The sequence below is a fragment of the Contarinia nasturtii genome, unplaced genomic scaffold, assembly GCF_009176525.2.
Source record: "Contarinia nasturtii isolate CC-2019 unplaced genomic scaffold, AAFC_CNas_1.1 Cnas_scaffold_695, whole genome shotgun sequence".
NCBI lineage: Eukaryota > Metazoa > Arthropoda > Insecta > Diptera > Cecidomyiidae > Contarinia > Contarinia nasturtii.
The window spans coordinates 6,675,020-6,689,081 of NW_022198046.1; the positions used below are offsets into that span (position 1 = coordinate 6,675,020).

Sequence of the window (14,062 nt, forward strand, 5' to 3'; positions counted from 1 at the left end):
CTTTTGCCTGTTACAATAGATAGCCTTTTGTCAACCGAAGCGAACGACAGCACAACAGACGAATCAGATGCTCAAGCCGGTGAATCATCTGGTATTCAGAAAATCAATTTTCAACCATCGGTTAGTCGTCGCAATGCGAATCGATATGCGTTATCGTTTCATCGAGAAACCGTCAAAGAGATGAAAGCACAAAAGGATGCCGCCAGAAAGCCCATTCAATTCATATTGCGCAGCGATCTCGAAACCGGCGACGAATATTTTCAAGGATATGATTTTCCCATACGGCCCAAATGGTCTTACGATATGTCAAAAGAGGCGGTAGATAGAAACGAAAATCGATATTTTACAGTTAAGTTTCTTTTTTTTAAACGTAGATATATTGTTACCTTTAACGCATCGTGCGTGGGCCCAATTTTAAATTCATTGCTTGTGTTTTTTCTGATCTTTTTTTTTCTTGGCAATCGTATAGGAATATGTTATGAAACTAGAAAAAAGTCATGCTGAAAAGGGAAAAACGCTCAGCTATTGCGAACTCAATTTGGAAACGTGGCGACAATTGTGGCGTGTACTGGAAATATCCGACATAATTTTGGTGATTGTTGATGCACGATATCCGGTAAGACTAAATATAAATCGCATACCATTAAACTATTTTTAAAAACATTATTTTTTGTTTGTTTTACTTTAGAGTCTACAATTTCCGCCTTCATTGTTTGAATACGTCACGCAAACATTGAAGAAACATATGATTTTGGTATTAAATAAAATCGATTTGGTGCCATCGCATATTGTACTTGCATGGAAGCATTATTTTGAAGAAACATACAAAGATATTCGTGTGATTTTATTTACATCGTATCCATCGTATAATTTACGTTCGGTACCGGAGCGCGATGGAGCTGCTGGCGGCTTAAAGATCTTACGTCGACGCGGAAAAATGCGTATGGCCAAAGAAGGTGCATACCAAATTCAACAAGCTTGCAAAGCAATTGTTAAAGCTGAACTGGACATTTCGAGTTGGGAGAATAAGATTATCGATGAGATCAAAGGTATGCAAGTGGACGATACATTGCCATCGACAAGCTTTGAACAGCAACATCCACAACAAGAACAACAGCAGCAAACAATTCATGCCGATGATACCGACTTTGATATGAAAGAGCGTGTACGTTTCCAAAATGATATCTTAACCGTTGGCTGTGTGGGATTTCCAAATGTTGGAAAATCATCTCTTATGAATGCTCTAATGGGTATAAAACTAGTGGCTTTTCTATCATTTAATAATTCTTGTTGATTCTTTTTTGATTATTTGTTGATTATTTCTATTGTTTATCCCCTCAGGTAAGAAGGTTGTGAGCGTTTCCAAGACACCAGGGCATACTAAGCATTTCCAAACAATTTTTCTAACAAATAACGTACGACTTTGCGATTGTCCTGGATTAGGTGAGTGCTTTATCTGTGACCCAGCATACAATTTCATTTAATTTCCTTGATTTTTTTATTAGTATTCCCGTCGTCTGTTCCACGTAAATTACAAGTTCTTATTGGTAGTTATCCAATAGCACAACTGCGTGAACCATATGCATCGGTACAATATCTGGCCGAACGCATTGATTTGGTGAAAACGTTGAATGTCAAAGTGGATGGATTATGGTCAGCAATGGAAATTTGTGATGCATGGGCATTGGCACGTGGATTTATTACGGCAAAAGCAGCTCGCCCCGATACAAATCGTGCCGCCAATCATATTCTCCGGATGACATTAAACGGTCAAATAGTGTTAAGCCTACTTCCACCAGATTTTGTAGCTAAAGAAGATACATGGCAAACACATGAAGGTATCAGTGACGTTGAAGCGATCAAAGCACTTGGAATCTCTGAAGACTTGGTCGAAGTGGATGAGAACTTTGAGTCAGACTCAGAAAATGATGATGGTTTGTATTAATACAAAAGAAAAAACTCCAAAAAACAATATTTTAAAGAAATTTTCTTTTTATTTAGATACCAAAGATGAAGAGTCTGATAATGAAGATAATTCGCAGGACGATGATGACACGATTATCAAACCAAAGCGCAATGCATTCGAGCTACTTGACGATGATGATGAGGATTAAATTGCAACTATAAAACGCTCAGTCATATTTAATACATAATAAACAATTTTATCAAAGCTAGTGATTTTTTTAGGCAAATGTAAAACTCGTTAGTCGAATACGAAAATACAAATACAAATACAAATATTCACACTGATACTTATAGAAATAAATATCATTTGACCTTCTTTTTTAACGAATTCATTTTAAAATGGAAAGCAATTATATATTTTAAAAACAAACCAATTTGTTATTTTGAATTAAACAACACTTTAACGAGGCACCGGCACATAACCAATCAATCACCTATATTATAGTAGAAAACAACAACAAAATGAAACATATTTTTAATTCAATGTTAGAGAAAATAAACAGTGATCAGCGCCAATCGACTCATAGTCATATAGGAACAATCTATTCAATAAGATACATTGGCCATGGTCATATACGAATGAACCACAACTGTAAAAAACAGACCCAAATAAATTGAAAACAACCACACTTTGACGTTTTTCAATCATTTCATTTTATCTAAAGGAATTTTAATTTATTTTTTAAATGTGGTGCTGGACTCCAATTGAAATTGGACAACCCTGCAATCTGCACGCAATATCGCCTAAGAAAGGCGCGCAACGCATACAGTGACAGCCATTCTACTGTGTTTGTTTACAATTTACAACGTCTTTTTTTTCATCTGTGCAAACGTGAAACGTCAAAACCACAATGTCAATTTAATTCGAAAGTAAAAATGAAATTGAACTGCAAACGATTCAGAGATCACATTTTCATTGAAAACGCTATCAATTATTGACGACTTTCGACGAAAAATCAAATCTAGACGAAAGCACGAAATATAAACTGAGAAATATGACGAAAACGATCGAGATGACATCATCATAGGAAGAAAGGTCAGTAATTGAAATTCTGATTGGTTATAAAGGAATTGATTCAATAAGAATGTTCAACGCATAACAAAATGTTTCTTATTCAGAAATACGTTTTTTTTTTTTTTGAAAATAAAATTTTGTTTATCTTCCGTTTTTAATTTTAAATATGCAACAGAAATCGTGAGGTGATGTTTAAATTGATCGGATTAAATAGCGAGACATCAAATCAGGAAGAAGTTCAACAGAAAATCCGAAACCATGCATTTCATCGATTTTTTATTACATGTAATCTACATCATTTGCTGGGGTCTTAAATCGCTTTACCAATTTGTAATCGATTACATAATCCCCGTCATCGGATACGTTTTGCCAGTGCTAATCAAATATCTATCACAACTATTTTCATTGGTATTGCGTATATTTTTTACGTATATTTCGCCATGTGTTGTTCAAGTATTGCATGGCACCACATTCGTATTCACAAATTTTTTAAACGGAATCAGCGTTACATCATTGACAATCATCAATTCAAATGTGCATTTTGAGTACTTTTATGCAATTATAATGGGCAGTGTAATTATAGCAATTGTCTACTTTCGTATAACACAAAAAATATTCCAATTTTTCCACGAATCATACCAAATGACATCGTTGTATCTTCGATTTATACTAAATATTCTGAAAATGTTGCTTTTTTGTGCGAATTTCATCTATAGAAAAGCATCTGCTGTGCTACTTTGCGAACAAACACAGGATCACAAATCAGCCATTAAAAAAGAGAAAAAACATCACACAATCCAAAGCAATGGAGTTAACGGATCATCTAATGGGTCATTTATTTAATTTATTTAATTAACTGTAAATAGTGGGAAATAATTGCGCCAAATATTCGAGACAATTTGAATTGAATCAACGAAATGCTGCTGTGATTAGGATCTAGAGTTCGCTTATTATTATTTTTTTAAATAATTAATTTTTGTGTTGCACATATCTACGGTGTAATGTTTACTAAGCATTCGTTATGCGTACGACGCGTTTATACGCTTAATTTAGTCATTTATTTAAAAAAAAGTTTTGTTTTGGTTTTAACGATCAATTTATATTGCGATCGAAGTTTTTGGTTTTGTGTTCAATGTTCATTTTTTAAGGTAGGAAAAAAATGTAAATATTTGAAATACAGACATGAACAATAGAACATAAGGGCAATATATTTTTCTATCATCAATGAATTAACAAAAAATAATAGTTAAAAATCGAAACAATTCGAAGACGAAAAATTTCCAAAAAAGGAAAAACGAAGGGTTTCAAAATTTCGCCATGGCTTTATATGACATTTACTTAAAATTACGCTTTTTATACTAGAATTTGTTTGGTTTTTGACTTCATATAATTCAATTAATTTTATTTATTTTGATTCCAATGATCATGATTATTTTGATTCCAAGTTCGTGGAAACATGTCAATTCGACACCGTTTTGTATTTTTTCATCGAAATAAAATTACTCTCGAATATGACAATTAATATGAAAAATGCATTTTTTTTAAATGAAAAATTTGCGTTTTTAATTTGATACAATTTGAATACAAAAATTTTTTTTTTAGGAAATTGGGAATATTTATTTCAAAAAATATTTGGTTCAAATCTACTTTAATATTTATTTTCAGTCATAAAATTAATAAATTGATAGTGATCTGCAGTCTCTTTATTTTGGTGCTTTTGGATGATTTCAGATCCGATATTTTTTGTTTATCATAGACAAATTCAGTATTAAAGAAATAGTGGAAAATAAAATAAATGTCTCTTTGTGTTTCCTTAAAATCTAAACGAAACTAAGCATAAACTTGAATTGAATGGTCGTATGTTTTTCTGCACATTGGACATTCTTTTCGATAGCGTCTTAATTGTTTGAAGCAATCTGAACACAAACACAAGTGACGACAAGGCAGCAAAACGATTGACTTCATTTTATCTTGACAAATCACACAAAAATTATAAGCATCGATTTTGATCGAGTTTGTTGTTGATGAATCGCCTTCATCCCCCTGAACTGAGCTCAATTCCCATAGATTGGGCAAACAATTTCGCAAGGGACTAAATAAAATTGCCACAAAATCGAATACAGTCATAATCACTGCGGTTATTTTACGTGCCAAGTACTTGATTACACGTGCCATGCATCGATATACAAATTTCAGCATTCGAAATACATATTGCCGATATTTAATTATGAAATACATTGACAGAAGACCGCAAATCGATTGCAAAGGAACCGATGTAAAAAATGTCACAGTTACACTGAACGAATCCGAAGCAACTGAAGCCGATAATTTGATTGTATCCACAATACTCTTCCATATGAAAAATGCACATGTAAATACAATTCGCCCAATCAAGATGGTGAAATTGGGAACGCACATCAGCAACATCCAAGCACTGTTTCCAATCAATACGAAACAATTGCGGATGTTGATTGCGCTAGAGGTGATCAAATCAAGTATTCCCATGAACATTTTATTTGTTTCCGATTTCGTTTTTTCACCGAACCATGTGATCGATGACGATATAGCCAATCCCATTTGAGAGATATCGCTGATTGAATTGCCAATGCCAGCATTTAGCATTTTGATGATAGCACCATAGTGATAGTCAATGTCCTGCATAAACATTGTCGTATCCTCATAAAAACTCACAGCAAACGCAGCAATTACTTTGGCTAGCTCGATCAATGCATCACCAGTTACTGACAAAGTATGTGTTATGATTCGCCCAACAATATAAAAAGTCGCAAAGATGTTTACAAACAACGCGACCACAGCCTCTATCCATCCACACAATGTTGCTAACATTCTGAACTTATGTTGCTTAATTATGTTCTACCTCATCACATTTCTACAAAAGATTTGTTCAAATTAGTCAAGGTATAAGAAAAAAATTGATAAAAATTCTTACAAATTTCGTTGTTGTTCAAGATGCAAACATTTTTGCAACTTATAAATGACGGATTTTATCGTTAAAATCTAGTTGGTGTATGGAGTTTTGGTCGGTTGTTTTGAAATTGTTTTTATGTTGACAGTTCAATCAAAGTGAAGTTGGCTACACATCAACATCGAACGAAGAACGTCTCATTCCACACCGCGCCAAATCAACTTTGTTGTTATGAGGCATTTCAAAATGTTTTAATTTCACTGAACTAGATTCGAGTTTTTATCTTTAATATCAAATTTAAAATAGTAAACCCATAAAAATGTCGTAAAATTTGATCAATTTATAATCAAAACGAGAAATTTAATGACTGCAAATAGAAATCGACATGCATAATGTTAAAATTAACATGATGATTGCTTGTATTTATCAATTTTTATTTTAAATTTTTTCTAATTGACAATCAATATTCAAATGTTTTTTGGAATTATCTTTAATACCTTGTGGAATCCAAATAAAATAATCAATTTTATTCGTTTTAAATCATTCGATATATTTCGTATTACGATTATCGTAGGTCGTAACAAATGATTTTTTTCATTAATGTGACTTTTATTTGATGAATATGTCATATTTTATGCAATTAAACACTTCATCAACATTTGCATTAAAATTGGATTTACAAATAGAAAATTTAATTTAAAAATTGTGGGTGCGATGTATTAAAGATTGAAAACATCCCGACAGAATGTTCTATTTTTTTATGATCTTATTTAAAATGGGCGAAAATACAATTAACAGGTTCAGGGCCTCCAGGCTTTACAGTGCTTTCAAGATTGTATTTTGGTCTAGATTTTGGTAGAATGATATTATGGTATTAATGTAAGAAAAGAAACCAGATTTTTAGTAATTGTATCTTTTACTAAATGGAGAGAATCGTTTTTTATCATTCATTCGACGATTTTAATGTTTCGACACAATACTTCCGTTTGATACAATTAAATATCAGACATTATATTGAGATATTTTCAGCCTGACGATATCTGGCTGAGCTGATTCATCTGGCTGAAAATATCTCAATATAATGTCTGTTAATTCTGAATTTTGTTTACTAATTCTCCTTTGTGCCATTTAAACCCTTAGTGAGATTTTCAATGTAATATTTGAGAAATTCGCGTTTTCCTTGATGTCCTTTGCCGTCTTCAATTTTACAAAAACTTAACAAAATAAACAATTTTCAAAATTACTTGAAATATTCAAATTATATCACAAACGACTGATGAATTTTCAAATATTTCACTTTCTAATTAGATTGTTTACAGTGTGGGATCTTATTTTAACACCGAAGAATACATTGATTCCATTTCAACCTTTGTCGTGCCAATTAATGGGATTGAAAGATATACAAAGTGATTCACAATTCCGATTTGAAAATGACTAAGTTTTTTTTTTAAATAAACATTCTTGTGAAAAAAAGACATCTATAGACAATGGTGTTATTTTGTCTAATGAATGCTTAAGATACTGTTTTAGATGATTCAATACGTATTTCCGTTGAAAAAAGATGGGTTTTCACTTTCATTTAACTGGGAATTTAATCTGATTCATATACCTATACCGGATTTGTGCAAATTTCAACCCAAACAAAAAGATTAGAATTGTGTTTGGTCTGCATTTGGAATTCGTTATGCATAAGCAATTTGTTTATTTCAAGGGACATACCATAAGTATGATAGATACCGTTTGACTGAGCTGTGATTATTTCCAAATGAGTCCAGACTGTTCGCTGATGCAATAAATATGCTTAAAATGCTTTTAATTTGCCACACACATTTCCTTATGATCGAGTTTTACTGCCGAGCGGCAAATGAAACGAAAAAAAGCAATGGCCGACGTTTATTAAAATAATCTGATTCTATTAGCAAAATCTTGTGTTTTATTGGTTGTTAGTTTGACGATAATTAGAAGATTTATTGCATTAGTAACCTTGTGCATGTTGTGAGAACGAAATATAGATGACGATTAAATTGAAAAACTAAGCATATAGAATTATATATGTAGACAACCTTGGACTTGAACACGATCATCATTTTAAAATTTGTGTTCAAAAATTTTGTGGAATCGTACAGTTACTCGGTGCATAAATTTCAATAATTCTGCAATTCAAATCGTACTTCTAAGCGAAACAGAAAAAAACACACAAACTTCTTCTGCCAAACGAAACAAACCCGCAAAATTATGCAAATCTCTTTCTTATTCACTTTATAGCATAGAAATGTGATTTATTCCATCCGGAGACAATGCAGCATTCATTTTTTTTTTGTTATTCTTTCTCATATGACAGTTTTTTTCATAGCAAAGACTCCTAAGCAAAGTAAAGAGCTTAAATTTGATGCGGTTTTTGGTGTTTTGATTTTGATAAGATTTATTTAGATTTCTAAACCGGTTTCAAAAAGCGGGGCAATGGAATATGCTCACAAAATGAAACCAAATACATAGTTGAATAAAGATGCGAAACACAAGGAAGAAATGACATGTCTGAATCTGATATTGGATGTTGGGGTAGAGTGCATATAAAATTAAAATAAGCAACCAGTCGATCAGATAACAATGATATCGCTTCCTATTTTAAATTCCCAAAAATAATGGCACACCATAAAAAAGCGGGATAATTAAAATCAAGACACAGAAATCATTGTTTTGTATAAAGATTGCATAATGATTTTGAGCCAATCGAGCCAATCGAAAAAGACGAATATTTATCGGGTTTTCTTGTTATACGCTTCGATTGGTAATCTAACCATTTTCGATCTAATACCGTATTCATTTTACTGGTTTATGCAAATGTGCGCCACGCGAATTTTTAATGCGCTCATGCAGTTGGCTGTAGCATTCTTGTTCGGAGATAAAACATCGCATCACTCGTAAATTAAAAATAAAACTGACAAAAAAAGTTTGGCAATTCATCTCTCATTTCGTAGCACTCTGATGCAAACCATATTCATGCTCCCTCTCTAAATCAAACGTAAATCATCCAAACCGAAAGCATGCATTAGTGATTCGCTTTTAAGTAACTCGACCAAAAATGATCTATTTAACGTTGATTTGTCTTTTTTTCATTAGGTCACCTTCCCATAAAGTATTATAAAATTAATTTACAGGATTTAGATCATAAATTAAGCAGATATCTGTGATTTTGATTTTCTTTATTGAATTATGGTCTTTTTCAATCACCACTTCTTTGTGTCGTTTTATAACAATGGTGTATACGTTTGAACTTGTTTTTTTTTTTATATGAATTTATGATGGCGCTGTTATTCTTTCACAAAACGTGCTCAAATTTAGTGTAATGAACATTTAGAAGAATTATAAACATTTCAAGGAAGCCGGGTCTTCTGTAATAATTTAAGCTTTTACTACATGATATCATCTGGATTCGTAAAACGAATCAGCAATTCAAATTCTGCTTTATTTTAAAAATATCGGCGCTACAAATTTCAATGGTCATCAGCAATATCAAGATGTTACAAAAATCATCGTATCTGTCGACTATCTATTAATATTACCTACTATCGATCAAATTCGAATGACGAAAATTAATGAAATCGAATTCAATCGCATTATGACCGTAAGTTAATGTGAGTAAAGGTAAATGTAAATAAAAATGACCTTCTGATGACAAATAAGTCATTCTTCGTTCTTGGAATTCATTATCGAAGATTCTTTTATTCGTTGAATTCTATTTACAATCAGTGGGAATTTTTTTCGCCAAAACGAGTATTTATTAACCATTTTTCGCTAAACATTTTTTTTTCTTCCGTTACCATATGCAATTGGTTTTTTGACATCTTCTATCTTTTTCTTATTTTCAGGGTTTATATATTTTTTAAACTCATGAATAAAGAAATCATTAAAAAGTATCATCCTCAATCATCTTGCTCAAATTATACCAAAAATCAACCTTAAAAAAATAAACAAAATAATGTTGAATTCTTTAAATTGGAAAATATCCTGCGAATGTAATTGTCACATAGGTATAAATACGTCAACGATGGAAGTTGAAGAAAAACAAAGACCAAAAATGTTTAACCAAAAACTGAATATTAAACAAATTATATGTAATTAATTGAAATTTTTAATAATAACATTGTTGTGTTGGTTGATCGATGGCAATAAAAAGCCGTTTCACAAATTATGCAAGGAAATGACGTTTTTGTTTTGTCTCGTTGATTTCTTTAATTTTTTTCGTCTTTTGAATCATAAAATCTTATGTTTATGTCATATTTTGCAAAAGACTTATTTTGGGTATTTTTTTTGTTGCTCGAGCAAGGTACAAAATTTCAGGTGAACAACAAGCAAACCCAAACCGAAAAAAATTGCATGGAGAGAGAGAAAGAATATGTCGGCACCGCGTTGAAAAATAATAAATTAAAAGATCAAAACCTCATAATTTTTTTTTCTGATGGGAAAGAGCGCCCAGAAAGGAATAATTGTGTTTTTCATAATTAAATGTTATTTTTTCTGATTTCAACGAATTACAGTGCCATATTTTGATGGAATGTTGAAGTTTTGGTTGATTTTTGTTGTGGTTTAGAAGTGAATTTTTTCGCCCTTACAAATGATGATCATTTTTAATTGAAGTACGCATATACTTAAATGTTCATCATTTTTTATTTAGCGCGCCTGCCATCGTCCGTTTCGATAATAATAAATCGAACGAAATTGTTGCAAAATTACAATCAAAATCGCATAAGTATTTATGTGAATATTTATTGCGCATTCTCTTTCGTTCGTGATATTCGATGGCAACAGCAGCAGCATCGAAAGCAGAAGAAGTGGTCAGTGTCTGTTGCCTACACTTGTGAACATAATATGCGACTAATTACTACACATCAAAGTCAAGCTTCCAATCAACACACTCTTATACAGCTTCGCATTGATTGTTGCTGGTTACAATAAACTCTATATTTTTCTCGCCATCACTTGTTCCTGGTCTTTTTCCTCGGGTATCAAACACGGGCTCGTACATTGATTTATACGAAATGTGATAAAGAATTCAGCCAGCAGAGTCAGCGAAATAAATGAAAACAAGTTCACATCTAAGAAAATAATAAATTACCGTCTTGATGAAGCACAACATGAATTCCTACACCTTTTTTGTTATATTCATGTGTGTGTGTATTGCAATTGGGGGGAAAGAAGTGCGCGAATGCGAAATCTGAGTAAAAAAGTGTGTACAGTGTTTTGTGTTGAACGGGCTCAAGAGAACGACATGAGATGCGCTTGGTGTGTAACCGCTGTGCGCGGTCTGTGGATATGTCCATTTTATATATTTGGATATTGGACGGTCGACATTGTGTTTGTGTCGTAAATTTAAAATTTATGTTCGAACTTGTTTGCCATAACGATATCATAATGTGTTTGCTTCTTCTCACCGCGCTTGCATATTCGTTTCACGTCGTGAACACACAGTGGAAATAAAAAGGAAACACACACAAAGGTGTACAAATAACCGGACAACAAATAAATAAATGATAAATATTCGAATCATCAAATAAGAAAACAAATGTTACTAAATGCACAATTTGTGCCGCAACTTGTTCATTATTGGTGATGCTACTATTTTTCTTATTTCATTTCATTGCATCTCATTCGGGTTTTGCTGTGTTTGTGTGTGTGTGTGTGTGTGCAAGCACTAAAGAATCATTATTGCGGTTGTCCATAAGGTGCATTCACTTTGCACTTGCAACTCTCCAGTAACACCAAGTCACTTGTATTGTGTCACCGAGTTTCAAGTCATTTTTCATCGCTTTCGCTTTACGCGGCATATCTTAGCATTGTCCCACAATATCTCTTTTGCTCTTTTTTTCGCCATATATTTCTTCCTCGTTTCCCATTTTACCTTATTGGTTTTTGCCATCGCCAAAGTTGTAAATAAATCGAGCTTCGATTTTTATGGCACTGCTAAATGGATTGAAAATTGTACGTTTCACCTTCGATTTGATGAAATACAATTTCTCAATTAACCGTATTTGTACAACACAATATATTGATCATATATCGACACAGAACACCGCGTACACATAACCATTTCGAGAAATGTAGGTAATTTTTAAATTATCAAATTCATCATTAGCCTTTCGCAAACGTGCATTACATTTTCTCTCCCGCTCTCTTACTCTCTCTCTCTTTCTTTCTTTCTCTTTAGCCGGACCGTATGCGTTTCAGATTCAATTGTGCGAATAAATTTCACTGGTCAAACAGCCCAGAGAAATGTGCATATCCTTCTGTAATGTTATTGGACTCTTTCTTTTATCATTTGTTTTGTTTGGTGTTTCTTTGTTTTTGCTGTGTTGTCGCATCAACATCGTTTCCAATTGACTTACAGTCAGAACCACCATATAATTTATATAATAATACATTATCGTTTGCTTGGGCATAAACACTGTGATTTTGGCCTCGGAAATTTAACCGTGCATCAGTGGTAGAAGCGATTTTTTTTTTCAGGCTGAAGACTCTTCGCGACCGTGTGTATTGTCATCTCAACAATACAGTAGATGTGGTGGCAACAACAGAAGCCAAAAAATGCGACATTAAACGTGCACGTAAAATTGCATATCATTGCGCTCGGTTGAATTGTGTTACACATGCGCACACCTTTTCGAATTGTGTGTGTTTTTTTTCTTTATAATGGGTGTATCACATTTGGTTATGTAGCAGCCTTTAATTTCGACTTAAGCTCAAATCTCGGTGTATGCATCGTAAATCATATCTGGTACGAGTCGAGTCGGTAGACCCGGATAGAGCGTGTTTTGGTGTGAACCGTGTTATTTCACGATGTCATTTGGAAATAGTGACAATTTTGAACTAGTTAGAAAAACAAAACATAAATAAGGTACACATGCTGAGCATTTCCAGTAAACAACCAGGAAGCGCAGTGTCACATCTTAGCACACATAAATTAAAATTCACCAAGTGAAAAATGTTCGCTTCTCTCAAGAACACACCAAGTGTTTTTATGTCGTCGTCGTTGTTGTTGAACAAAAAAAATGATACTGAAGTACTTGCACCATTTACCATTTCGAAAAATAAATAAAATGCAAATGAATGATGACACAACTGATTTTTTCACGCCTTAACAATGATCGTCTAGTCAATTTTGTTCATACACGATCAAATTCCGGAATGTAATTGATATTTGAAGAATTATTGTAATTGGAATATCGCTTTCAAATTGAAATTAGGCAAATATATGCTGTTGAGCGGCATGCACAGTCACAGTCTAGCTATTCAAACAATACCGGTTTTAATTGAATCAAAAACCGAAACCAATCGATTTGCATTCGAACAATATGATTATTTAGCTCAACCATTATATAAATAATATCAAATGTTTTATGCGCTGAATTCACATTCATTGACAACGTTTTAAATTTTTGGAATCCTTTTAATGGTCTCTCGTAACACAATCATCAAGTGATTTTGGCTTTATTGTTATTCAAAATCACAAAATCGTACATTTGCAGAGGCAGGGGGCATTCAGATGAAATCAGTTGTGAGTAAAGAGAGAGAAGGGGGAGAGACGACGAGAATGGATCAAATGGTGAACTGAAACAAACAAGTGAGCTCAAATCTTCCATCCGAAGAATGAAAATGCCGTATCATTTTAGTGTTTTCATCTGTATAGTAATTGGCAATTGTTTGGCATGCAATGGCATAGTATTTTATGCATAGAGACGTCCATCAAACATGGCTCGTTCCTTTTTTTCGCAAATGATCGAAAATAACGTAAAACAATTCGCCAAAAAAAACAAACAAGAACTTTATGGATTGATACCAAAACGATGCGATCATTTGCATGCAAAGCACATACCATTTTTTATTTCTTTCATCGCCTGCGATAGAAGAAACCTTGAAAACGAAGCGCACAATCGATTGAATGTGTGCGCACAAATTTGCATAGAGAATTTTGCGAAATGTCTCCTAATTTAGTGATCAATGACGACTGAAATGGAGAGAGTATCAAACATTCCACAACATTTCAACTGATGTATAAATTTATCAATGCTAACAAATGTATTTTTTCGTATCTTTGGCTCTCTTCATCTCCGCCTATCCATTTCTCTCTATAGCTTCGTAAGAATTAATTGTTTTGCAGT

General features: G+C 32.9%; 2 protein-coding genes and 1 long non-coding RNA gene across 3 annotated transcripts; 2 read left to right on the forward strand and 1 right to left on the reverse strand.

Annotated features, from left to right (window-relative positions):
* Positions 1–2,594, forward strand: LOC116340593 (guanine nucleotide-binding protein-like 1; the record flags this gene model as incomplete). The annotated part of the gene is made up of 6 exons (XM_031767172.1): positions 1–348; positions 470–616; positions 689–1,250; positions 1,342–1,443; positions 1,506–1,934; positions 2,002–2,594. Coding segments are annotated over 6 exons (1,701 nt in total), but the record flags the coding sequence as incomplete, so codon positions are not given.
* Positions 2,595–2,781: 187 nt separating this feature from the next.
* Positions 2,782–4,502, forward strand: LOC116341095. The gene is made up of 2 exons (XR_004201130.1): positions 2,782–3,001; positions 3,156–4,502. It is a non-coding gene; the product is annotated as an uncharacterized LOC116341095 (long non-coding RNA).
* An 80-nt stretch (positions 4,503–4,582) lies between these two features.
* LOC116341112 lies at positions 4,583–6,044 on the reverse strand. Its single transcript, XM_031767984.1, has 2 exons — positions 5,931–6,044; positions 4,583–5,870 (listed from the first exon to the last, which is right to left on the reverse strand). Exon 2 carries the CDS (start codon positions 5,825–5,827, stop codon positions 4,811–4,813), a length of 1,017 nt encoding a protein of 338 aa, XP_031623844.1. The 5' UTR covers positions 5,828–5,870; positions 5,931–6,044; the 3' UTR covers positions 4,583–4,810.
* Between the last annotated feature and the right edge of the window lie 8,018 nt (positions 6,045–14,062).

Coding starts and splice junctions, on each gene's coding strand:
- LOC116341112 (XM_031767984.1), bottom strand. CDS start 5,827: ATGTTAGCAACATTGTGTGGATGGATAGAGGCTGTGGTCGCGTTGTTT.